Genomic DNA, 27,686 nt, shown 5'->3' on the forward strand with positions numbered 1-27,686 from the left:
TGTGTGGAAGGAAATGTTCAGTCATAAAAATGTATTAATGGTAATGTGTCTGTTATAAATTAAAGTAATTCTGAGAATATGGTCAACCTTATTCTAACTTTTGGATTTCAGCCTCTTCCAGATTAGGCCGAGCACTTGCTGAGCTGTTTGGACTCCTTGTTAAACTTTGTGTGGGGTCTCCTGTGCGCCAGAGAAGGAGCCATCATGCTGCCAGCACCACCACAGCACCTACGCCCGCTGCTCGATCAACAGCCTCTGCCCTCACTAAGCTCCTCACAAAGGGCTTGTCTTGGCAGCCTCCACCATATACACCTACTCCCCGCTTCAGGTGAGGTTCTGCTTAAGATACAGAATCAAATTGACTTGGTGGTTCTATGTTTACTATAGATGTGTTACCACAGTTTATGTACTTGTTTTGATTCTACTTAGTCTAGACTACAGAGATTTTTAAAGCATTTATAATCAAACTACATTTCAGTAACCTTGTATTCTTAGTAGGTGGGAGCCTACTTAGAAATTTTAGAAATTTTAATAAGCAGACTAACCACCCACCTGCATTCCAATCAGTCAATCAGTTCAGTGCAGTGTTAAATTTTACTCTTGGCTTCTACGTGAATTTCCCATTGCTTTTGTGTCTGCCTCAGAGAATGTTAAATATTTTTTCCCCTCTTTCAGGCTAACATTCTTCATCTGTTCAGTTGGTTTTACATCCCCAATGCTGTTTGATGAAAGGAAGTATCCCTACCATCTCATGCTTCAGAAATTTCTCTGCTCTGGAGGCCACAATGCTCTTTTTGAGTAAGGATCAAGTTGCTTCACCGAAAAGCATTTCTTGGAGTTTGATCTTTTCTGTGTACCTTAGCAGCCCACAACTTTCTAAGTCACCTATCTTGTGACAGTGGGATACATAGAGACACCCAGTGGTTGTACCCTTTCATATTTCGAGCATTAGCCATATTTATTATCTCCATCTTCTTGGAGGGTGTGGGATTCAACCTTTCTTAGAGGTGTTTGTAAGTGTCTCTGCTTTTCCTCATTTGGTTTCCAATGTCTGGTACATATTTTTCTAATAGGCTTGTCCTTTTCTATTGTTTCTCTCAATATGGCTTTTCTTGGTCAGAATTTTAAGCTAAGTTTCACTTTTTGTTTTGGCTTTTAACAGTAATGCTATAAGTGGTAATCATTTTGCAGTACATGTGTGTATCAAATCATGACATTGTACACCTTAAACTTACATATGTTATATGTTAATATTTCAATAAAACTAGAATAAAGACCAAATAAAGGTATAGGTAATAAATATTGGACATGTAGTGCCAATATAAAGACCGGGAACCTATCAAATGTCCTTTCTACCACTACCCCATCTAATATACTAATGTTTTCTCTCTATACTTTCTCTTACTTGAATTTAGAACTTTCAATTGGGCTTTGTCCATGGGTGGCAAAGTTCCTGTTGCTGAAGGATTAGAGCATTCAGACTTACCTGATGGCACAGGAGAATTTCTAGATGCTTGGCTTATGTTGGTGGAGAAGATGGTGAATCCCACCACGGTGCTTGAATCTCCACATTCACTGCCTGCCAAATTGCCTGGAAGTGTACAGAACTTTCCACAATTCAGTGCCCTCCGTTTCCTTGTGGTGACTCAGAAAGTGAGTATTCAGCATTCTAAAACCAAGAGGAATTTCTCATGCTGACTAGGTAGTTCCCACTCTGTTTTGTCCTCCTTAATGAAATAACTACTTAATTATTAGATCCTACTCCCAGATGGGGCTGCATTACAGAGGGGTATAGAGATCATTTGAGGATTTTCTGTGATATACACATTTGAATTGTAAACTTCAGATCAGTACTTCCAGGTTGCATGAAATGCCCCTTCTCTGTGCTTGCTTTGGGTCCCCTCAGTACTGACCTAGAATTTTGTTTTTGGCACATAGTGATTGTGGAAGGACTGTGGCTTATTCCTCACAGGGCTTTGAATTGAGACAATGATTTTCACACAGTTTTTCATATGATTTATAGGCAGCGTTTACTTGTATCAAGAACCTGTGGAACCGGAAACCCCTGAAGGTGTATGGTGGGCGAATGGCTGAGTCCATGCTGGCCATCCTGTGCCACATCCTTCGAGGAGAGCCTGTAATTCGAGAGAGACTGAGTAAAGAGAAGGAGGGGTCTCGAGGAGAAGAGGATACAGGGCAAGAGGAAGGTGGCTCCCGCCGAGATCCTCAAGTCAACCAGCAGCAACTACAACAGGTAGAATCCTGGCCTGATACTCCAGAGCCCAGACTTTGTACCTGATAGAATGTGATGCTTGTGGGTTTTCTAAGTTTACCTGCCATTAAGTGCCTGGTCCTGTTAGCCAGGAGATAGATTTAAATTTGCTCTTTATATTAATTATTTATTCTTTTCATCTTTAAATAAACATAAACATTTTGAAAATTGTAAGCTAGAAGCAGGTGAGGGTTGGTGGAGGTTGGGGGGGAAGCACATATGAACCTGACACTTCAATCTCAAAAGAATATTTAGCGTATTTCCCTAGGAAATGGGTGTATGTATGTGTGTTCTCTTTATGTCCAGAATTTTGTTCAAATATGTTTTCTAAATATACATGCCACATTTTTTATTATAATTGTAATGCTCACTTTAAGAAAATTTAGAAATACAGCAAATTATTTTAAAACAGCATTCATAATGTCCCACACAAGATAATTATTGTATTCCTTTTTTTATTACTTCGTTCTGTGCCTAAATTTTTCCTTTATTTTTGAGAGTATTACAGATGTCCCCCATTTTTCCCACATTGCCCCCCTCCACTCGGTTTCTGCCCAACCCCAGTCCTTCACACTGTTGTCTATGTCCACGGATTATGCACATATGCATATAAGTTCTTTGGTTAATCTCTGCCCTCCCCCCTTCCCTCTGAGATCCTTCAGTCTGTGCCATGCTTTCATGCCTCTGGACCTATTTTATCATTCGGTTTGTTTTGTTCATTAGATTCCACATATAAGTGAGATCATGTGATACTTGTCTTTCTCTGACTGGCTTATTTCGCTTAGCATAATACTCTCCAGGTCCCTCCATGCTGTCTCAAAGGGTAAGAAATCCTTCTTTTTTACAGCTGCGTAGTATTCCATTGCGTAAATGTACCACAGCTATATTATCCACTCATCTACTGATGGACACTTGGGCTATTTTCATATCTTGGCTATTGTAAATAACGCTGCTATGAATATAGGGGTGCATATATTCTTTCTGATTGGTGTTTCAGGATTCTTTGGATATATTCCTAGAAGTGGGAACACTGGGTCAAATGGCAGTTCCATTTTTAATTTTTTGAGGAACCTTCATATCGTTTTCCATAGTGGCTGCATCACTCTGCATTCCCACCAGCATTATACTAGGGTTCCCTTTTCTCCACATCCTCGCCAGCACTTGTTTGTTGATTTATTGATGGTAGCTAATCTGTCAGGTGTGACGTGATTCCTCATTGTCGTTTTAATTTGCATCTCTGACGATTGGTGACGTTGAGCACTTTTCATATGTCTCTTGGCCATCTGTATGTCCTCTTTGGAGAAGCGTCTATTTAGGTCCTTTGCCCATTTTTTAAATGGATTGTTTGTCTTCCTTTTTTTGAGTTGTATGAGTTCTTTATTTATTTTGGAAACTAACCCCTTATCTGATGTATTGTTGGCAAATATGTTCTCCTATACAGTGGGTTCCCTTTGCATTTCGAGGATTGTTTCTTTTCTATGCCTAATTTTTACATAGCTAACGTCATATAATGTATAGAATTGTACTGCTCTCATTAAGAAGATGGGTTTTTTTAATGTCTTAGTCATTCTTTTATTGCTGGATGTTAATTTCCTTATTTGATGTTGTAAAGCTTTGGTATATAGTTTCTTTTTGTGCAAATCTTTCTGTACATCTCATGATTATTTCCCAGTTGTAGAAAAACCTGGGTCATTTTTTCAGGCTCTTGTTCTGTTGCTGGTTTGTTTTCCAGAAAAGTAGGACCAATTTTTGCTTCTTAGGGTGTGATTTTCGAATTAGAAAAATCCTGTTAATGATAATACTCATCTAACCCCATTTTCTTAGAGGATGGAATTGAGAATCATCTGCCCCATTGTGCAACTCTAATGTTCGAATGCTATGGAAGCGCCAAATAGACAGGTCCATTTATGTTACCTGTCTTAGCTTATAAATGTTCTCAGTTGACATGAAGTTAGAAAAACTTGTTTGCATCTTGAAAGGGTTCTTTTCTTTTTAAAATGCGTTTGGATTTCTAAAGGGTTCCTTTCTTTTTAAAATGCGTTTGGATTTCTCTTTTTCTGTGGTTCTGAGATCCTACATTCTTTTTGTAGCTCATGGACATGGGCTTCACAAGGGAGCATGCCATGGAGGCCTTGTTGAACACCAGCACCATGGAGCAGGCCACAGAGTACCTTCTAACCCACCCTCCCCCGATCATGGGGGGAGTTGTTCGGGTGAGTTGGCTCGGGCTCTAATCTTCTAGGACATTGGTTTGGCTGCTGATGTGTTTTTCTCCTCTCATGCCTTCATCACTGGTCTTCCCTTCTATAAACTACTTCTCATTTTCAGACTTCTTCGTGCCAATATTTTCTTTTCATGATAATTCTTCTCGCTCAAGAATATAATGAGCAGAAGTTTCCTATCTCCCAGCCGTGCAAATTACTGGACTTCATTTGCAGAACTCTTAAATTATCCACAGTCAAAAGCCATAGAAGAAGCTCTCTTTTCTGAGATGCAGAATTGGTGGTCACATTAAAGCCCCCTTCCTGTACTTAATTTCATTGTGATTTTTCCTCTCTGTTCTTATAGCGACCAGGTAAGCCTAGTTGGGTTTAACTCTAGAGAGCAGCATTTGGAGCCCCTCCTCTAAAGCTTGAGCACAGGATGCCTGATTCCTTATGAGTTGGGGTATGTATAGTTGCTGGATTTTCTGTTGTTGCTCTGTAGGATCTGAGTATGTCCGAAGAGGACCAGATGATGAGAGCTATTGCCATGTCTCTGGGACAGGATATCCCAATGGATCAAAGGGCGGAGTCACCTGAGGTAACTAGAATACAGGGCATCCAAAAGGGTCTGACACATTAATCTTAGTATTTCTATGAACATTCTGCTACTACTGCAAAGGAAAGACATGGGAGTACTAATTTATTCCAACCTTGCCATCACTGATCTACATTGTATTGACCTAAAGCTTTAAGTGGGTAGGTGAAACATTTCTCTTTATGGTCAAATAAGAGACCCAAAATCTACTTGGTGTAGTACTCATTAGGTCAAACTTGGGTGTCTATTTTTAGGTAACAGTTGCTTCTGTTTGCTATACTGGTAGAGAATGCAGGACAGTGTCTACAAATGATTTTGTAGGATATAATGTAGAATGTTGTGAATAAATTGGCAGTGTTTTAGGGGTTGGAGGTGTCTTTCCCCTCTGCTTTCCTTGTCTTGCCTTACCCTTTGTGGCTACCCTCATACTTGTTGCCACACACTAATGAACATATAATATGCTTGAGTAGAAGGTAGGAGTTATTCATATGATAGAGCAAATACATTCTTATAGTCTTCCTCATCTTTCTTCCTTCAACTCTTCCATATGCTATCACTCTTCCTTCCCTGCCTTTAGGAAGTTGCTTGCCGGAAGGAGGAGGAGGAACGGAAAGCTCGGGAAAAGCAGGAAGAAGAAGAAGCTAAATGTCTAGAGAAGTTCCAGGATGCTGATCCATTGGAGCAAGATGAGCTCCACACTTTCACAGATACCATGTTGCCAGGTTGCTTCCACCTTCTTGATGAGTTGCCAGACACAGTGTACAGGGTGTGTGATCTGATTATGACAGCAATAAAACGTAATGGAGCAGACTATCGAGACATGATTCTGAAGCAAGTAGTCAATCAGGTAAGCTCTCCAGGGGCCAGAAGAGAAGAATTTATATAAAGTCGTTTTCTGCCATCTATCAAAACTTGCTTTCTTTTTTTAAAAAGTAATATTTTTCCTTTTCACCTAATGTGGATATATTCTCTATTTGAATTATTTAGATTTAGTAATCTGGCTCCTGAGAGTATTCCTGCAAAAAGTAAATTAACTACTTCACAAAAACATCCTTGGAAGGAAAAAAACATTTCTTCTTAGATTCATTCTAGGCATTTCTTCTTAGATTCATCTTAAATGTCCACAATGTGTCTCATTCTTGAGCCAAGTTAAGCCCCCTGGACTAATTGAATAAATGTTTCTTCCTCCCGTCCTATGCAACAACCACTGACAAATGAGTCTATCCTGATGAATAGTTGTGACCTGGTGTTTGTCTTTTTCAAGCAGTGTTTTTCCTCACTGTGAAATTAATGTATGCTAATTGTATAAGTAAGATAAGAAATAAATTCTCTAAACCTTCACACAAACAGATAGCCAGTTAACATTTTGGTTGTATTTTCTTTGCTATTTATGTATTTAAATCATTGAAATCTTGTTTTATATATCTTTAAAGTCGAGAAGTAGAGGCAAAAATCAAAAACTGATGTATGCAATCATAACTTTAGTGTATGGAAACATCACAAAAGTAAAAGGCAAACAGGATAAATCATTTTTTCACAAGATATGACCAAGGTTCAGTTATATTTGATCTGTATCAAGAGCATTTAGAAATGATTTTAAGAAAACTAAAACCTTGATGGAAAAGAACAATTATATAAAATTCATTACAAGGAATTTAACATACAAAGTAAAGCAAGACCAAGATTTATAACATTCTGGGTTTTTTTCATTCTGGGGCAGAACATAGTGAAAGATTGCTGGTGGAAGTGTAAGTTGGTAGAATCTTTGTGGGGTTAACTATATGCATCAGAAATTTTTTTTAATACTCATTTTCTTTAACTTAGAATTTAGGCTTCTTGTAATCTAGCCTAAGAAAATGTTGTTTAGAGATTGTCCTATAGTAGTATACATCTTCTTTTAATACAGACATTAAATCTCAATAGTAACTATATTAGTTGCCTACCCTTCTTTGGAGAATGTGGTGAGGGTGGAGTATTTTACAAGATTAACAATGTTTTGACAAACCTTATCACACTCTACAGTTATCTGACTTGACCACTCTGCTTTTCTAGGTGTGGGAAGCTGCTGATGTATTGATCAAAGCTGCTCTTCCCCTGACAACCAGCGACACAAAAACTGTGTCAGAGTGGATCAGTCAGATGGCCACCCTGCCCCAGGCATCCAATTTGGCTACTAGAATCTTGCTTTTAACACTGCTTTTTGAGGTAAGATTTAGATCTTTTGGTCCCTCTGATTCATTCATCAGAGAATTAATTGAACACCTATTATTTGAGACATTGAAGAAAGTAGAGAGAGCCCTGGCCGGTTTGGTTCAGCGGTTAGAGCGTCGGCCTGCGGTCCTGAGAGACCCAGGTTCGGTTCCCGCTGAGGGCGCGTACCTCGGTTGCAGTTTGTCCCCGGCCCTGGTTGGTTGTGCGGGTGGCAGCCACTCGGTGTGTTCCTTTCACATTGATGTTTCTCTCTCTCTCTCTGTTCCTCTCTCTCCCTCCCTCTCTACCTGAGCAAAAAATGGAAAAATGTCCTCTGGTGAGGATAAAAAAATAAAAGAAAGTAGAGAGAAATGTAAGGTGTGATCTCTGCCTTTCATGAGCCTGCAGTTTCTAATAGGTTATAATGCTCATAATTAAGTGCAAAATACAGCATCCTGTGCATGAATGCTATAAACAGTGAGTTCAGGGAGGGCATATTCATCACTTCTGGATAATGAGAGACAGGCTTCTCGGAACAAGTGTTAATTAATTGAACTGAGTCTTAGAGGATTTGGGGAGTAGTCATTAAAAGAGATATTTAGAATAACTATTGTAGTTCTGTTGTAGAATACTTTTGGTCTCCCTGAAGAGAAACCTCTGAGTGGCAGCCAAAGCAGGATAGGTGGTAAAAATTGGGTAATAGGCATCAGATAGAATCTGACTGTTCTTTTGTACCTGGTCAGTCAGCAAATTGTTTGAGGGAAAAGAGTAATTTGGGCAGGATATGCTTGACATGTTCTTGTTCCAACCAACATAGGAATTAGTAGGCAGTTGATTTTGAACAAATGATTGATTTCTCATCATGTTCAATAGTAAAACCTGAACTTAATGGAGTAAATACAGTCATCCCTCGTTTATCATGGTTAATTTGTTCCAGATTCTTAACAGTTGTACCTGGCATTGAAGGATTCCTGGGGTGCTCAAATACATAGGCCTACAGTCCATACATACAGTAATTTTAATTCTAATTGTAATACAAGGGTGTATAATTGACTCAGACAACCAAGCACACACTGTGTCATGTTCACTGTCTTGATCAACTTTTTAATGAATATATTTGGAAAAACCGCAGTAGAGTGAAGCCGCGAAGTGACGAGTGACGACTGTTCTTTGTAGCAACTTGGGAGAAGAGTTCAATATGTGTCAAACTATGTCTACAGTCTTGAGGCTTTTCTTTATGGTAGAAGCTGTGGTTCTTATTGTAACATTTGTAAATAGGTTGCAAAGTACAGAATGCTGGGGGTCCCTTATAACATTGTCATATAAAGAGAAAATGACAAGTAACAGTCTTACGTTTTTTTTAGTCATTTTTCTATATATTTAAAAAAGTGGGACCAGACTGTTTTTTAAATTGATGTATTTCTCTGTTATATAAATGTTTTAATTAATTAACTTATTTTTGTTAACAGATGTTTCTCCCTTTTCCCCCACTGATTCCCCCTTTCCCCTCCCTCCCTGCCCTATCCCCAGCTTTGTTGTCCATGTCCATTGTTAATGCATACATGCATATAAGTTCTATAGTTTATCTCTCCGCTCCCCACCCCCTCTTCTGGGCATTGTCAGTCTGTACCCCATTTCCACGTCTCTGGGACTACCCCATTCCTCAGACTGTTGTGTTTATTATATTCCACAAATAAGTGAGATCATATGATGCGTGTCTTTCTCTGTTTGGCTTGTTTCGCTTAGGATAATACTTTCCAGGTCCCTCCATGTCGTCTCAAAGGATAAGAGATCTTTCTTTCTTACAGCTGCATAGTATTCCATTGTGTATATGTACCACCGCTTTTTTATCCATTCGTCTACTGATGGACATTTGGGCTGTTTCCAGATCTTAGCTATTGTAAATAGTGCTGCCACAAACATGGGGGTACATATATTCTTTCTGATTGGTGTTTCAGGCTTCTTAGGGTATATTCCTAGAAGTGGGATCACTTGGTCAAATGGCAGTTCAATTTTTAATTTTTTGAGGTGACACCATATTGTTTTTCATAGTGGCTGCACCAGTCTGCATTCCCACCATTTTCTTTGTTATATTACGAATATTTCTCTATGTCATGTATATATTATTTCATCTTTTGGGCATCCCCTAGTTTATTTAAGTAATGCCTATTGTTGGACATTTAAATTATTTCCAGTGATTTTCTGTTATAAGTAACACTTTAGTGTAGCTCCTGTAGAGGGAGCCATTAACTGGGTTGCTGTGTTTAATTATTGTATTTTCTTCAAAAGATTATAAGGGTTCTCTATAAATCGTAAATTTTAACTTCAACATAGTTTACACTAGATAGCCTAGATGACAATCCTTAATGATACTAATGCAAATAACGGTTTCCATAATAAGCACATATTGATGTGCCTGGCACTATATTGGGCACTTGGAATGTATAGCCTCATTTAATCATCACAATTACCTTGGAGGGAGAAATTATTATTTCCTTTGATCCATAAGGAAATGAAGGCCTAGGGAATTTAAGTAACTAATCTCAGATCACACGGCTGGTACATTTCTATGTAGAGGTGTAATTTGAATTCAGCTAATTCTGTTAGGTTCACCCATGTGATTATTGACTAGAAGTTGGTATTTGTTTTATTTTTTTTCCCTTGACTAATTACTCAGGAGTTGAAGCTACCTTGTGCTTGGGTGGTCGAATCTAGTGGCATCCTTAATGTCCTCATCAAACTCTTGGAAGTGGTTCAGCCCTGCCTACAGGCCGCCAAGGAACAAAAGGAGGTCCAGACCCCAAAGTGAGTTACCCTGTATCCTGGTTTCACTTCTTTTATCTTGGGCATGCATGGGGCAAATCTTGGGTACCTTTTGTTGTTTGAAAATTGTGAGGTGCCTGATGATAAGTTTGCCCATGTTATGGATAGATTTCTGGCTTGCTCAGAGTAAATCATTTCTCCTTTTGTAGGTGGATCACCCCAGTATTGCTTCTGATTGATTTCTATGAAAAGACAGCCATCTCCTCAAAAAGGAGAGCCCAAATGACTAAGGTATGTAATATAGTGTATATGGTTGGTTGAACTGCTTGACTTTTTTTTCTTTATTGATCTTGATAGAGGGGAACGAAGAGAGAGAGAAGTAGAAACATTGATGAGAGAGAACATCAGTCGGCCACCTCCTGCATGCTCCCCACTGAGGAGCTGGGCCCACAACCTGGGCATGTGCCATGACCCAGAATTTAACCGGTGACCTCTTGGTGCATGGGTCGACGCTCAACCACTGAGCCACGCTGGCCGGGCAAACTGCTTAACTTTTTGAAGCAAAGAGTAGACCAGCAGAGAATACATAGGAGTGGTAAAGAATGTAAAACTCTCTGATCAAGGACTAAGTCTCTTCAGGAATATTGATAGCTAGATTTCTCTTCTGAATAGGATGTTAGAATTATTTTTTATGGAGCTTCTTGCTAAAGGGCCCAAGAACTTACCCTGGAAGTAAATATTTAAGAAGTGTTCAGAGCCCTGGCCAGTTTGGCTCAGCAGTTAGAACATCAGCCTGCAGACTCAAGGGTCACAGGTTTGATTCCCAGTTGGGGCATGTACCTGGGTGGCAGGTTCAATCTCCAGCCCCAGTCAGGGGCGTGCAGCATGAGGCAGCCAGTCAGTGTGTCTCTTTCTCATTGATGTTTCTCCCTCGCCAACCCCTCCTTCCACTCTGTCTAAAAATCAATGGAAAAATATCCTCGGGTAAGGTTTAACAACAACAAAAAGAGGAAGTGTGCAAAGGAGATGTGACTCTTCTGTTGTGTAAAGGACTGAGTGTGCAGTAATTCCTCCAAAAGCAGGTGCTCCGTATACAAAGATTACATATGTCATGTTATCTCAGTACCTTCTCAGAAACAAATTTTGTTCCAGTGCATCTAAAATAAAGATTTCCTTTTTATGAAAAACAGTTGGAGACAAAGCACAGGATCACAGGACAAGGGTATAGAGTGTTTTATGCCTCTGGAGAGGCTCGGGAATATGAGGGTTAATGTATAAAAATTTTCAATTCTCAAAATATACTAAATGTTCAGTATATTTATTTTTCCCGGATTAACTTTAGCAATGAACTCTGATGAACTTAATATTTTGTCTAACAACCAACCTTGTAGAAAATACAAAGAAATTTTATGCTCTTATATTTAGTACTTACAGTCCAACAACAACAACTGGCGCTGGTTTGATGACCGCTCTGGACGTTGGTGTAGTTACAGTGCAAGCAACAACAGCACTATTGATTCTGCCTGGAAATCTGGAGAGACAAGTGTTCGTTTCACTGCAGGCCGGAGAAGATATACTGTCCAATTTACTACAATGGTTCAGGTACATGCTCATTCAATGCTGTAAATTTTATTGAAAAGAAGGAAAGGTGCTAGTTGTATGCCTTTTGGTTTATACCTTTTGGTTGCCTTCTTCCTGAATCAGCAGTCCTGACATGCGTTATAAGGAGCAATATTACCATACCACTACTAAATTGGGTATAGTTTTCAGAGAACTGAGTCTTCCTGAAGTCACCAGGTAGAGTATACCATGAGTATGTGACAATTTGATACTGTCCCACCTGGAAATGATTTTAATTATTTAGTCAAGGATTAGGGAGTAGTTGGGGATGGTGTCCACTTTATTGGAAAGTTTACAATTTGTTACAGTGCCTCCTTGTGTATGCCACTTTCCTTCTGGAATCCTTCCTCTTTTCTCTCTAAATGATAGGGATGGTATAAATTGCCGTGGTTCATTTCTGTTGTAGCATTTTTCCTGGGAGTTCTAATACCCCCCTTCCACATAGTTCCTTATTTGGTAGAGATATTTTTGTCTGCCTGAATTACTAGGTTAATGAAGAAACAGGGAATCGGCGCCCTGTGATGCTGACTCTCCTAAGGGTACCGCGGCTGAATAAAAACTCTAAAAACAGCAATGGACAGGAACTAGAGAAGACACTGGAAGAAAGCAAAGAAATGGATATCAAGCGTAAAGAAAATAAAGCCAATGGTATGGACTCTTAATGTTTAATCTTTCAAGGAGTGTTTTACATTAAACTAGTGTGCCTTTATGGCTTAAGTTCTGACCAATTTTGTTATTTATTATCAATCAATTGTGTGGTGACTTAAAGATACACAGTCCTCCTTTTTATATGTCTTTTCATCTGGTCTAAGAATTGGTGTTTGGTACATTTCTCTTCATAGTGCTTTACTGGCTACTTTGGGAAAAGAGGTGTGGGAGGAAATGGCAAGTTAAATTGTCTGAATGAACTCTTACTTTCCCATTTGTAGATACCCCATTGGCCCTAGAGAGTACAAATACTGAAAAGGAGACGAGCCTGGAAGAAACAAAAATTGGAGAAATCCTGATCCAGGGCCTGACAGAGGATATGGTGACTGTTTTAATCCGGGCCTGCGTGAGCATGCTAGGAGTCCCTGTGGACCCTGACACTTTGCATGCCACCCTTCGCCTCTGCCTGAGGCTCACCCGAGACCACAAATATGCTATGATGTTTGCAGAGCTGAAGAGTACCCGCATGATCTTGAATTTGACCCAGAGCTCAGGCTTCAATGGGTTTACTCCCCTGGTCACCCTTCTCTTAAGACACATTATTGAGGACCCCTGCACCCTCCGTCATACAATGGAAAAGGTGAGTCTTTGGGTGTCAGATGCTGGTTTAGCTTTACAGCATACTTTTGTTCTCCTTGGTCTCAAAACAGATAGACTTCTGGTTCCTCTTAGGGTCTATAGCTAGATAAGTAGACTGTATAACCTGCCCAGGAAAATTTCCCAGCTGTATGCTTAAGTGCTTGCTTAAATGATTCAGGTGAATGACTTGAAAGTAGAACTAGAAAATACAGATTTTGTACCCTTAAATTCACTATAGTAATAGCTCTTGAAGATCACTTCTCATGTGTTCCCCCAAGAGCCATTTTCCAAACATTGTCTTTTGGGGTTATAAAAGTAGTCACGTTTTTGGAATGTTTGGTTGCCTGACACTGTGGTAAGCTCTTTACAAATACCCTTTGTGCAGATTAGGAAACTGAGGCTTACATGTTTATTTTAGGAACATACAGAATGGTGGTAGAAATGACAAAGTAATTAGAAAAAAAATGAAAATATTTATAACATCAACGTTAATACATAGATGGAAGGGTGGAGGGAAAACATCTTACTACTAAGGCTTTTCCTCCTCAGTATTTTTACAAAATTTTCTTCCCTCCTGCGAATTATTTGTCAACAGTTATTATGTGAATGTTACTAGACTTCATTTCTATTTTTCTCTCTTGGGACATCGTTTCCCACATGTATAAATAATGAATGCAATATGTATTTTTGTGCACAGCTTTGTCACGTTTAAGATTATTTTTCTTAGAGATTCCTAGAAATTGAACCAAAAGGTATAAATGTTTTTTAACTCGTTTGCCACACACACACCTAACATTCTTAGATAGTTCTTTTTCACCCAGCCTGTTTGATTTCACCTGACATGAGCAAGAGCATGAGAGCTGTTAAAAGCAACATATGCACTAATCCAAGGTCAGGAGACAGCCCAACAAGGAAGAAACAACTATATATACACAGGATTCTAACTTAAAAACAAAATAGTTACAATGTTTAAAGTTTATACAACTTTTTAAATGCTAGGGGAAAATACAGGTTCTTGTTGGATCAGAGAAAACTGAGCTTTAAGAAAATTGTATTTGGGGGTGTTGGGAGCAAAAGAAGGTCAGTGGCAATTTTAACATAACGAGTTGGCAAAATGTAAATGCTTGATAATATCCATTGCAGGTACGGGTGTGGAGAACCAGGCATACTCTTACTTTTGGTAGGAGTGGAAATTGGTGCAGCCACATTGGAGGGCAATTTGGTACTGTCAGTTTAAGATATCCTTTGACCTAGAAATTCTATGGCTAAGAACTTATAACTAAAGTCAAGTATGCCAAGGTACATATACAAGACTTTTCACTTTAGAATTGCTTGTAATATCAAGAAACTAGAGATCTAATGTCCAGCAGAAGACTGGATAAATAAATTGTGGCACATTTTAATAGTGAAATTATACTTTTCTGTATTTAAAAAGTGAGAGTTGTTTTATAATTGCAGCCTGACAAGCAAGATATAGGGATTAATATGCCAGACTAAAGAGCATGGCTGGTTTGGTAAGAAAAGCATTAGGATTCCAAAAGATGTTTATCTTTGTGAACATCATTCATGAAGGAATAGATAATGGAAAATACAATGGAGTTGTTTTCTTTACACTTTTCTGTATTTCCATCGGTTTTTTGAGAAGAACAAACCATAATGGATATCTAAGCCCTGTGGTATCAAAGCAAACAATCCATAGTTTGATATCTCCTGTGGCTATTATTATCTGAAAGGGATGATTGGCTTTGAGGCATAAAGAAAATGTTTAATTTTGTTCTTATATACTGAGTGGATATCAGTATTACATACTTTTAGAGTTTGAACCATTCTGGTTTAAAATTAGGACAGCATTTGGGAAGGCTAGGAGCTAGCAGTTAAATGTGGGAGCCATAATTTGGTTGAATGATCAATGGTCAAGATACATCTCCCAATTTATCTAAGAGATCATACGCCATCTGGTCTAATAATTGATCATTTTGGGATATGCTGAATGCTGTAAAGTTTTTATAAGCCACATTTTTGAACTGGGAAGGAATAGGACTTGAAAGGCCAAGTTTATCTTTCTCCAGAAAATCTAAAGCTGTCATCCACTGTCTTGAGGCAGAGCTTGGTTAGCATTTTAATCCTTGGAAACTCTTCCTTGAATGCAATTGTATTTTTAGAAAGTGGCCTCTGATCAGCAGTGTTTCTCCCTCTCTTTACTAGGTTGTTCGTTCGGCAGCTACAAGTGGAGCTGGTAGCACTACTTCTGGTGTTGTATCTGGCAGCCTTGGCTCTCGGGAGATCAACTATATTCTTCGTGTACTTGGGCCAGCTGCATGCCGCAATCCAGACATTTTCACAGAAGTGGCCAACTGCTGTATCCGCATTGCTCTTCCAGCCCCTCGAGGCTCAGGCACTGGTAAGTTTCCTCTTATCCTGGCCTTTGAGACATAGAAGTCTGTGGCCTAGTTTAACTCCGGAGATTTTCTGTGAAGAAATCTGTAACTTGGAAAGCCTCCTTAGGCAAGCATTGGGACACTGGCTGATTGGGACACTGGGGTCAGTGCAACCAAGTCTCCCCAACTCTAAAGCCTATACTCTATTTACCATTTGGTACAGCTGTATTAAATCCTATGGGATTTGAGGAAGGTAAAAGCCAGCTATTCTGATAGGCTACTTGAACATTGGAAATGGCCTGTCCCAAGCTTGTATATTATGTAAGCCCCCTTTTAAGTCTTTATCAGTAACCAAGTGTAGATACCAGTTCGCTATTGACTGATTTTTCTGTCTCACTTTGGCTTAGCTTCAGATGATGAATTTGAGAATCTTAGAATTAAAGGCCCTAATGCTGTACAGCTGGTGAAAACAACCCCTTTGAAACCTTCACCTCTGCCTGTCATTCCTGATACTATTAAGGAAGTGATCTACGACATGCTGAATGCCCTGGCTGCATACCATGCTCCAGAGGAAGGTATGTAGCTACCCCATCACAGGAGGTTAGGCACTTTGCCTGGGTCATTTCAATCAACTCACGCCTTAGTGAGCATTCACTATGTGCCCATGCTCTTGGAATCAAGATGAATTAAACCATACAGTATCCTTCTCTAAATAAGCTAATAGTAATATAGTATGACAGGTTCCAAAGTAGTGGTAAGTCCTAGAGCAAGGTATTTAACCTCGTGGAGGTGGGGCCTATAGGGGAGTTTCTTAAAATAAGTGTTTTCTTTTTTAAAAAATCATCTTTATTGTTGAATATTACAGATATCCCATCCCTTTTCCCCCATGAAAGAAGTTATGAATGATAAGGATAAGGAGATTGCCAGAGTTCTGTCATATGAGAGTACATCCCATCCAGTGAGGAAAAGGAGACAATAGCATCCTGGTAGCAGGTTGAAAATAAAATATCAGGAAGTCTCTTACGTGTTCACTCTCGGAAACTAAATATCTTTATTACCCAAAGAGTTGGAAACAATATTCGAAAATGTAGCTAGGCTTTCTGACCTTTGAGACCACCATCTCAATCCATCTTTATTACTAGTTAAGATGCTGCGTATACTTACTGGGATATTTATGAATGAATTGCTTAGAATCCAAGATTCCTTTCTAGTAAGATCCTTCTGGGTTTTATTCAGGACATACTTATTTGATAGGTCCCACAGGATTACCAAAAAAGTCAAGAAAATGGGAGTCTTTACTTTGGCACTTTTCATTCATACATTATACTGATGTAGAGCTCCTAGCTTCTACAACCACAGAATCTTTAACCAACCTTATATATCCCCCCACAAAACTACTAATTTAGCTATTTAGCTTTAGTAACCATTTATTGACCTTCCCACTGCACAAGGCATAATACCAGCTATGTTCATTTAAGCATAGTGTAGTGACAACCCAAAGTGAGGAGACTAAATAAATTGCCTCTGGTCGCAAAACTAATTAATGATAGAATGAGGCTTTCAACCATGCTGTCTTGGTTACACAGCAGGGCCTCAAATAACGTAATTACATTATAACATTGATGAGGTAGGTGCCTTAGGACTTGATTCTTAGTTATATCAATTAGCATATGGTAAAATTGGCTTTATTAACATCGGTTTTGCTGAAAGTCACAGGACCTAACAAAATTGAGGACTTCCTATACGACATATAGCAATAAGACTTTGTAAACAGTTGTGGCAACTTGGAGTAGAATTATCCAAGCTACCAAATAGGCATTAACATTGCACAATTACAGAAGAGTTTTGTTTCATTTTTCTAGCAGACAAATCTGATCCTAAACCTGGGGGTATGACCCAAGAGGTTGGCCAGCTTCTGCAAGACATGGGTGATGATGTATACCAGCAGTACCGGTCACTTACTCGTCAGAGCAGTGACTTTGATACACAGTCAGGTTTTTCCATTAATGTAAGTCAGTTCCAACTTACTACCTTCCTTCTCCCTTTCCAATACTTGTGTGTTTTCAGTACTTAGGGTTACGCCAGGGAAATATCAAAGATAATAATTTTTATGTATCTGTAAATTATATGTTATCTAAAAATTAAGATAAAATTAGGGTGTCCATGGGATTTTCTTTTAACTCCTTGGGTTGGAAATGGTTCCTTAACTCATTTTTCATTCTCCTCTTTCTCACTTTCCCCCAATCTCCTAGTCACTGTTTATAATGATAACTTTTTATAGGTTGTATCATATGGGGGAATGGGGTGGGGTGGTGGTTAAAAGGTCAGCCAAAGAACCCAGCTGGTGTGGCTCATGCACCAGGAGGTCACTGGTTTGATTCCCAGTCAGGGCCCATGCCCAGGTTGCAGGCTCCATCCCCAATAGAGGCCATGCTGGAGGAAGCTAATCGATGTTTCTATCTTGTTGATGCTTCTTTCTCTCCCTCTCTTTTCCTCTCTCTGAAATCAATAAAACACATTTAAAAAAAATATTATCCAAAGAGAATATGTAGTATTAACAACCAGTACCTTGGGAAGGAGTTCTGCCATTTGGGGACAACTGTCTTAGAAATTAATAATGGCTCAGGAGTTTTCTTTTTCCATAGAGTCAGGTCTTTGCTGCTGATGGTGCCTCCACTGAGACAGCCACATCTGGGGCATCCCAAGGAGAAGGTAATGGCTTGCTTTTCTCCCTCTTTTGTCCTAACTTCTGCACAGGGAGTAGGGGAATATAAGCATAATTGTCAAGTTTACTTGTTTAAGTGAACATTTTCAAGGTTCAGCTCGGTGTTCTATAAATAAAGGGTTTCTATATGCTAAAGTTAATGGAACTGTGACTTAACTAACCCAGTATTGGTTGCTAGAGTAATATTCTTTAGTTGTACTCTTTAAACTACCCTATATATGTCTTTTGATGGCTTCCATGTTGGCTTATAGAGCTTTGGTAGCAATGACAGTGTTCTAGCTATAAGGTTTGCATGGTGGATTCTTGCCTCCTAGCAGTGTCAGCAAAGCCCATTGGCTACTTGCCAAGAATTAAATGTCATGTGGAAGCAATTCTAATGAGACCTTTCAAGAGCTGCTTCTCCTTGGATAGGAAATATCTTTGAGATCTGAGTTAGGAGACATTGTACTTAATATCAGACTAGTCCCTGGTGATAAATCAAAAAGACTACTAATTGATAAAATATTGGTTAACTCATTTTGATGGACTTACTGTCCATCTGTAGTATATAGTATGATTGATAGTAATATTCAAGGGCGGCATTAGGTCCTTTATGTAGCAGACTATAGTAAACACCAAAATGAATCAGATTCATTCCCTGCACTTAAAGAATTTTGCCTAGTGGGGGAAACCTGCAACCATTGTAATACAAGGTATGTAGCTGCTGAAGTGGAGCCATACTGAGATAAGGTATAGTGGGCATGTGATATAATAGCATCTCAGTATGCCTGGATGAGATGGAAAGCATTTATAGAGGAGGTCAGCATTTTAGTTGAGCTAGATAAGTAATGTGCACTAGGCCAACTTGGAAAGGAAGAGGTAAGAGTACACAAGGCATGTTTGGAGAGCTATTAGTACAATATTTCTGGAGCATAACATATATAAGGAGGGAAGTGGCAGAAGATATGTAAACAGTTGGGCAAAGCCTGCCTGATGTCTATCCGCAGACCATGTCTGAGACCTTTGTCATCCTGTCTGTTCTTCCACTGCAGTATGAGGAGGGCATTCAGTTTGTACCAGTGACTTAACGTGGAGAAGTGGTTTTCTTTCTTGATTTCACCAATATTCCAGTGTGGAATTGAACCAGTGTTTGGCTCTTTCTCAACAGCTTCAACTCCAGAGGAGTCTAGAGATGGGAAAAAAGATAAAGAAGGGGACCGGGCCTCTGAAGAAGGCAAACAGAAAGGCAAGGGCAGCAAACCTTTAATGCCAACCTCCACTATTCTTCGTCTTCTGGCAGAGTTAGTGAGGTCCTATGTTGGTATTGCTACTCTGATTGCCAACTACAGCTACACTGTGGGCCAATCTGAACTGATCAAAGAGGTAATATTTTCGACTTCTACTTAAAAATTTATACTGCCTTCATTTGATACCAGCTATGTGTTAGACACTTTGCTAGGAACCTGTGCATGTTAGCCCAATCATGAGAAAGGCAGAGAGAGGCCTCTTAAGACAAATTAAATAGTGAGGCCTTTTCCCCCATGGCATGGAGCCATCAGGCTTACTGCAGGGAATGAGTTGATTGAATTTGTTGATTCGTTTTGTAGAAAATCGCTTGGTCTACAGTGTGGAGACTGCACAAGGCAAGTTTGGAATCAGAGAGAGCAGTTAGGAATCTGACCTAGTAATCTAGGTAATACAGGATCTCGGTTAAGGTAGGGACTTAGTAGTTGAAGAGATGTCTACAAGGTAGAATTGGATAAAAATTGGGTTTGGAGGATGAAAGTAAAATCAAGGGCTCGTGCTTTTTTTTAATTCCTTTTTGTTAGAAGAGGAAACAGTTTGAAGAGAAAATGTGAAATTTTTTTTTTTTTTATCCTCACCCGAGGACATTTTTCGATATTTTGTTCAGATAGAGTGAGAGGGAGAGAGAGAGAGAAACATCGACGTGAAAGCGACACATCAAGTGGCTGCCACCCACACGACCCAACCAGGGCTGGGGACAAACTGCAACCAAGTACGTGCCCTTCGCGGGAACCGAACCCGGTCTCTCCGGACCACAGGCCGACGCTCTAACCGCTGAGCCAAACCAGCCAGGGCGAGAAAATGTGAAATTTGAAAGGTGTCTGTGGGTCACCTAAGTAAAGGTGTCTACGGGACAGTAGAATAATCCAAATACATTAAGAATATCGGTGTTCATCTTTAAGATGTACTCACACCTGTGCAAGGACACCAGCTATAGAAATAGTATTAGTGATGCAACTCATATTTTATATGCCCTGATATAGAATTATCTTCAGGTGAGGTTTTTTTTCAAGTGAGAGAACACTAAGAAACTATTACCATGTTCCCATATATGTGAAAGGGGTGCCCAAGGTTTTTTCATAAAGGGGACCTTGTTTTGGTGGTCACATAGTAATTTTATGGTTGGTAGGTAGTAAAGGGTCTGAGAATGGAGCAGTAGCATTAATGTTGCAGACAAAGAATCTATAAAAGTAGCTGTCATTTTAAAGCTATTTTTACTTTAATTCAAGTTTTTATTTATTTATTTTTTAATGGATCCACAGTGATTTAATTCTTGGTGATATTTTCAGTTTATGTAAATACCAAAAGAAAAAAATAATGAACCTGGCTACTTGGAAAAAAGATAAAACACAACAGAAACCAAAAATATCAAGCAAAAGTCCTTTCACACATCTGCCAAGAGAGTTAAAACAAATGTCGATGTTAAATAAGAGGCCCAGGTACCAAAGAGCAAAATTTAATGAAAGCTAGAACTGCTAAGTATGGGTTCCTGTTGAGAAAAATGTCAATCTCTTTCAGAATTTTCCCATTGCTCTATTTTTAAGAAAAGTGTAGTAAAAATACATGGTACAAGTTAACATTTTTTATTGCTTTTGTTTTCCCCATCACTCCTCAATTGATGAAAATCATCTTCCACTGGAGTCTTGGACCCCCACAAAGCATAGACCTTTATTTCTAACATGAATGGTCTCTCCCTATCAGATTATGTTATTGGTGAGCTCAGTAGCTGGAGAGGCATCCTAACAGGCCAAAGGCAAAAGGTCTTTGAAGCATATTGATGGTAGAGGGTTATTTCCAACTTCTCTGAAATACTGATTCCCTAATGGTGGGCCATACCAGATTCTGCAGTGGGCTGAGAAAAATCTGGTGAGAGGGCAGGGGCTGGGGAGGATATCAGGTGACAGTAGTGGAAAGTGATCATCCATCTTGAAGGGTCCTGGTTCATGTACCATGCCCACATTGACATGTGAGAGACTGAACAACAACACTTGAGCTGAAAGGGCAAAAAGTTTGATGTTGGGATGGTTCTTTGCTATGGCTGATGAAAGAAGAATGGGAGGGACATAGAGACGGTGAGTATCCACTGAAAGAATCCACAGATGAAATCAGTCATGCTGTGCCTAATCATAGGCAGGATCCAAAACCTGTAGTTTGTCAATTGATAATGATAACTGCTAGTGTAGAAGACTGGATAGAGGTAAGGGGTAAGGGAACAAGCCAGAATATGGTTATCAATAAAAGCTAATGACACATGGCATGCACTGAATCATGCACCTAGGAGATGGCTGCTGGAGAGCTGGAAGCCAGCCAATTGCACCAAGAATGAGAGCTGGGATCTCCAAGAAAGCCATGTGCTGGGAACTGCACGCTCCCAACCAAAGTTGCAGTCAGCCTGGTCTTCTCTCCACGAGCCCTGTCACCTCTCCAGTCTTGCTTTAGTTCAGCTTTGTAGGCACAATCCTGGGTGTATTGATTCTGGTCACTTGAATATAACATTTCCATTCTGTCTTAGCCAGGGGGAGGGTCTGCCTCCCTGGCTTAAAAGTTAGGGCCAGGGATTCTAAGAACCCAGTGTCATTATCAATTTAATTCATCTCCCTTTTCTCCTCCAAATAATTTAGTCTTGGGTATTTTACTTTCTACAGATGACAGAATGTTATCTTGCCACATGCTAAATTAACACTTTTATATGGACATAAAAACCCAAGTTCCCTGGGTCAGCAAAATCCTATGATTGATATTCAGCCTCTCAAACCTAAGAGAGGGCACACCATGGAAGATTCTATTGCTTGTGGGCTTTGATGAAGCTTTCTTTTCCAAAATTCTTTCATCTTCTTTCTTTTGCATTTAGCTTGCATAGCATTTCCCCCCATATCAGAGGCTCCAAAGAGAAAAAGAGCCTATTCCTCAATGGGGCTCCTGCTCAGATGTTAAGTAAATGAGAAGCGAGAATCATGGGTGCTATCGTCCTGGCTGTCAGCTATTTCCAAGTCTCTACTTGGTTCAGGAAGCCAATTGCCCTTTAGCCACCAGAGTGCCTTTGGGCTAGAGCATAGTCTGAAGGACATACTTCTTGGGGCCAAGGTCGACTCTGAAGAAATATACCATTCCATCTAAGGCTTATGAAATGGCTCTTTAAAGGGAGCTTTATTTGGGCTTCCAGCAATAACTTCATGAGTCCTCCTCTGAGTGCACACCTGCCTTTGCCTTCTCCGCCACTTTTGGTCTGAATTGCTTTTCACACTCATTCTCAACTAAATCAGTTCTTAGGCAGTACTCTGCCTGGGGAAGGCAACTCATTCCTTCAGCAGCCTCCATCTCCATCCAGGGCTTGGGGTCATGGACTGGAGGGTAACTTGGGGAGCTCCAATGGTGAATTAGTTTGAAGGTTGCTTTTTTCCTTTTGCTTGCTTTTAAGGTGGAAAATCTTGAATCTCCAATCTGAAAACTGAAGAGGAATGAATAGGTAGTTGGGGATAAGATGTAAGGAGAAGAAAGGAGCCTAACAACCTGCAAACCATGAATATTAGTAAAAAAAATAAATAAATTTGCATACACTAAGACACATTAACAACCGAATTAAAAGAAAACAAGTTTTTAAAGCATTTAAAAATAACTCCACCCTGGCCGGTTTGGCTCAGCTGTTAGAGCGTCGGCCTGCAGTCCAGAAAGACCCAGGTTCGGTTCCCACTAAGGGCGCGTGTCTCTGTTGCAGTTTGTCCCTGGCCCTGGTTGGTCGTGCAGGTGGCAGCCACTCGATGTGTCCCTTTCATGTCGATGTTTCTCCCTCTCTCTCTCTCCCTCCCACTCTACCTAAACAAAAAATGGAAAAATGTCCTCAGGTGAAGATAAAAATAAAATAAAATAAAATAAACAACTCCTAAGTGATTCGTCAGTTAATCTTCCTTGGATGACTACCACCCAAATTAAACATTACAAATTTCACAAAATCTACCACCTTATACTTCCTTGCATCTCTCCCTCCACTTTGAGCTTCCATAAGTTCACCATTATCTTGAGTTCTGTTGTCACAGATTGGTTTTGTGCTTTACATAAATGTCATCTTACAGTATGCACTCCTTTGTGGTCTGGCTTCTTTTGCTTAACATGTTTGCAAGATTCTTTTTATGTGTGTAGTTTTAGTTTGTTTTCAATGCTGTATAGAATTTCATTGTGGAAATATAATTTTTTATCCATTCATTAATGCTAATAGACGATTGGGTAGTTTTCTGTTTGGAGGTATTACAAACAATGCTGGTACTCGTTCTTACACATGTTTTTTATAGATATAGGTATGCATTTCTTTTAAATGGTATATGCCTAGGAGTAAAATGCTAGTCTGTTTAGCTTTAGCAAATGGTGCCAAAAGTTTTCCAGAGTGGTTGTATCAATTTATGGTATCACCAGCACAGCATATGGGAGTTCTCATTGCTTCACCTCCTTGCCATCACACGCTATTTTTCCTTTTTATTTTAGCCATGCTGGTGGGTTTATGATGATATTGAACTATGGTTAAAATGTCTCTGTCTTTATTGCCCATTTGGATATGAAGTGTTTAAGTCTTCTATTCTTATTTTCTATTTCAAAGTTTTTACTCATTTATAAGAGTTGTAGTTAAATAGCATTAAGACAACCGAAAATTTATTAAGTATCTGTTTAATGTGTGTCAGGTGGCCCACTGGTACTGGGTACTCACAGGTGCTTTACTCTTGATAATCCTCATCTCAGCACCAAAAGGTTGTTGGTATTATTCCCCTTATATAGAGAGAGAAGGCTCAGAGAGGTTATTAACTTGCCCAAGGCCACACTTAAGAGTAACTGGACTAGAATTGAAACCTAGGTCTCTGATTCCAAATCCTTTTTACTTGATCACATTGCTTTCCCCAATTACAAGGTTTTTTCCAGTTCTTACTAATACTGTCACATAATTGTCAATTCTGATGGTTGCCTTAACAAGGTCACCCTATCTCATTTTCCAGACTCTAGAATTCTTCACTGCATTTTTTTTATTGAGGTAAAATTCACGTGAAATTAAACGTTTTATTTTTAATCCTAACCCCGGGATATTTTTCCATTTATCCTCAGACAGAATGGGAGGGAGGGAGGGAGGGAGACATCGATTGGTTGCCTCCCGCATGACCCTGACCAGGGCCAGGGATCGAACTGCAACCGAGGTACGTGCCCTTGGTTAGAATCAAACCCATGACTCTCTGGTCTGCGGGCCAGTGCTCTAACCACTGAGCCGAATGAGCCAGGGCTGAAATTAAACATTTTAAAGTGTACGGTTCATTTGTTTGGCCATCATCTCTTACCTAATTCCAAAATCATCAGTGCATTTTGATCCAAAGTCTGCTTGAATGACAACAGAACTAAGTTTTCTTTTTAAGATAAGGAATTATTGGGAAAGGTCTAACTTGATTTTCTTCCCTGTTGTTGGACCTTTTTTGCTATTAAATAATCCTGCATTAAATGTGTTTGTAATGTGCATATCTATGACTGTGCTGTTTCTCATTCAACTCCTGCCAGTTCCTAGGGGCATATTGTAGATCTTGGGAATATTGCAGTTTAATTGAATTTTCACTCAATTAGGAATCAAGATTTGAATCCTTGCCATTGACTAAGTTCTTTGTGTAAGTCACATTTCTTCAGGCCTATCTGTTAGATGGGGAAAATACTGAACTGTCTTAACTCTTTTATAGGTTTGCTGTGAACAGTTCCATTTAAACATCTCACATAAAAATGTTTTTAAGAAATGTCAAGTAACATCTTAAATGAAGATGTGTAAACTGTGTAGTAGAAAATGAATGGGATTTGGAACATAAAATCTGTATTTGCTACTCACTTAGCTTGTACCTTTAAGCCTTGGTTTTCTCATGCATAAAGTGGGCCTGATAATCACTGACTGGGTGACTTCAAGGATCAACTGTATGTGTGCACCTTGTTGATAATGCAAACAATATGGCATAATTGTGCTTGTGAGTAAATCTCATGATTAATGACTTTTCAGGACTGCAGTGTGCTAGCTTTTGTCCTGGACCACCTCCTCCCACATACCCAGAATGCAGAAGACAAGGATACACCTGCCCTGGCCCGCCTATTCCTCGCGAGCCTGGCCGCTGCAGGGAGTGGCACAGATGCCCAGGTGGCCCTTGTGAATGAAGTAAAAGCAGCCCTGGGACGGGCACTGGCTATGGCTGAGAGTACAGAAAAACACGCCAGGTAAAATTCATGCCTGACCTAATGCTGATAACCAGTAACATCCCCTTACTTCATTCTTGGTTCGTGGGATTTCTTGCATTTGAACAAGAGTTCTGGTTATACCAGTACTGTACATTCTCTGGTCCTTAAACTGATTATATTTGGAGGAGGTGGGTAAACAGAGAAAACAAAAGATTGCTTTTATTCTTTAAGAAAGAAGTTGGGTAGGTTATTCAGTCTTACTTTTTAAATTAACGTTTTGAAGTGAAGAGTGCTGCCACCCAAAGAGTGAGGTCTCACCTGTTTAGTTAATTTCTTTTAGGGGGAAACAGAGCACATGAGGGTTATCTGAGGCAAGTTGGTGAAGATGTGGCCTAAAAATGAGCTATATTCACATGATAGAGATGTCAAATTCTCTCCCAGGCTTCAGGCAGTGATGTGTATCATCAGTACTATTATGGAGTCCTGCCCCTCCACCTCCAGCTTCTACAGCAGTGCCACAGCCAAGACCCAGCACAATGGCATGAACAATATCATTCGACTCTTCCTGAAGAAGGGATTGGTTAATGACCTAGCCAGAGTGCCTCACAGCCTGGACCTGTCCAGGTAAAATCATTCTCAAGTACCAGCCCCAGGCTTTTTGCCCCTCTTTTTAATCATGCTGCTTACTTATCCATTTGCCTAATATTTCATGTTTTCTTGCCAAATGAGTAGTAAGAAACCAGTGTGATAGGAAAGGTTCTGGGTGTAGGTGGGAACCTGAGTTCTTAGTGTTACAGCTTTTAAGCAAGGCACTTTCTTTTTTAGGCCTTAGTTTATCTCATTTGCTGGAAACAAGAATATTACTGAATTTTTTCCAAGCTTCCCCCTTTAATTAAAAGTAACCTTTTATTATAAGAGTATATGTGTATCATAAGAATACAGATGAGCAGAAATAGACACCATATTCCTACCACCCAGATACCACTGTTATTGTCTATCTTTCTGTGGTTTTCTTCACATACATAAATAAAACGACATACATGCTATTGTATAATCTGGGGCGGGGTGGATTTGGTGGTGGGGGGTGTTTGCTTTTTAATTTTTTGTTTGCTTTTTGTTGTTGGTTTAGTTACTAGTCTCTACCTTTCTGTGTAAATAAAGTTTTATCCTATCTAATGCCCAAATCTATATACAAAAAATTTTGTCCAAACCAAAATCCAGTTATGGGCCTTATATTACATCTGATTGTGTCCCATGCAACTCTATTCTAGTAAAGGTCCTTAATTTTTTAAATCTTCATTTTATATTGTTATTCATGACACTAAGTTATTGAAATTGCAAGGCCTGCTGTCCTGCAGAGTGTTTTAACTTCTGGATTTGCATTTGGTACCTTGGCAGCATAGTTTAACTTGTTTGTTCCTTTACTCCCTATTTCCTGTAAACTTCTTGTTAGAGCTAGAGGCTTAATGGAGCAATTTAAACATTATTGGCTAGGATACATAGATGATGTACATCTCATTGTATAATAGGAAGACACATCTCCTTGAACTACCACTATTAATCATGATAAGATTGACCACTAGAGATAATTATCACTGTACTATTATATTTTGGCCTCTCTTACTAGAAAATAATCCATGTTATTACTTTGGCACTGTACAAATGTCTGGTTCCCTATCAACCATGTACCTAATTAATGGTCTTAATGCCAATTGATAATCCTTGCATGTGTCACTTAATTTCGTTGGGGGTTATCAATGACAACTTTCTGATTTCTGTTATTCGTTCTACATTGTTAGTGGGCATTTTTCTGTGATTTAGCCCCAGTTCAAGAGGGAAAGTCCAGTTATCCTAAAATACAGTTCCTTCTGAAAAAGCAGGATAAAAACTCAGTTTTTTCCCTTAAATCACCAATTTTCAGAGTAAAATAAAAAATGAATTAAATCACTACCTCAAATGTAAGTTTTCTCTGGCTTCCTATTTTTAAGTATTATTGTGGATTTGTGGGTTTTCATTGATTCTTTTTTTTTAATGTGTATATCTAACTTTATTTTTTTCCATTTTTTAATTTAAAAATTTTAATGTTGACATAATTGCAGCATTAAAATCAATTATTGAATTATTTTGATCACTATAGTTATTGTCCTTTTGACACAACCTCATCAGTGCCTTAAAAACATTTTAAAAT

At 39.2% G+C, this 27,686-nt stretch overlaps 1 protein-coding gene across 7 annotated transcripts in view; it reads left to right on the forward strand.

Annotated features, from left to right (window-relative positions):
* Positions 1-27,686, forward strand: part of HUWE1 (HECT, UBA and WWE domain containing E3 ubiquitin protein ligase 1) — a 158,864-nt gene that overhangs the window by 101,488 nt on the left and 29,690 nt on the right. For all 7 annotated transcript variants that reach the window (XM_036270445.1, XM_036270447.1, XM_036270446.1 and 4 more), the window contains 20 exons: positions 112-328; positions 676-798; positions 1,416-1,653; positions 2,024-2,254; positions 4,363-4,485; positions 4,979-5,074; positions 5,649-5,918; positions 7,124-7,276; positions 9,939-10,066; positions 10,234-10,315; positions 11,450-11,626; positions 12,133-12,292; positions 12,574-12,932; positions 15,137-15,332; positions 15,717-15,884; positions 17,172-17,317; positions 17,955-18,021; positions 19,182-19,396; positions 25,326-25,537; positions 25,940-26,122. In XM_036270445.1, coding sequence (XP_036126338.1) covers positions 112-328; positions 676-798; positions 1,416-1,653; positions 2,024-2,254; positions 4,363-4,485; positions 4,979-5,074; positions 5,649-5,918; positions 7,124-7,276; positions 9,939-10,066; positions 10,234-10,315; positions 11,450-11,626; positions 12,133-12,292; positions 12,574-12,932; positions 15,137-15,332; positions 15,717-15,884; positions 17,172-17,317; positions 17,955-18,021; positions 19,182-19,396; positions 25,326-25,537; positions 25,940-26,122 — 3,544 coding nt within the window. The remainder of the gene's footprint in view (positions 1-111; positions 329-675; positions 799-1,415; positions 1,654-2,023; positions 2,255-4,362; positions 4,486-4,978; positions 5,075-5,648; positions 5,919-7,123; positions 7,277-9,938; positions 10,067-10,233; positions 10,316-11,449; positions 11,627-12,132; positions 12,293-12,573; positions 12,933-15,136; positions 15,333-15,716; positions 15,885-17,171; positions 17,318-17,954; positions 18,022-19,181; positions 19,397-25,325; positions 25,538-25,939; positions 26,123-27,686) is intronic.

The sequence above is a fragment of the Molossus molossus genome, unplaced genomic scaffold (assembly GCF_014108415.1).
Source record: "Molossus molossus isolate mMolMol1 unplaced genomic scaffold, mMolMol1.p scaffold_m16_p_2, whole genome shotgun sequence".
Lineage (NCBI taxonomy): Eukaryota > Metazoa > Chordata > Mammalia > Chiroptera > Molossidae > Molossus > Molossus molossus.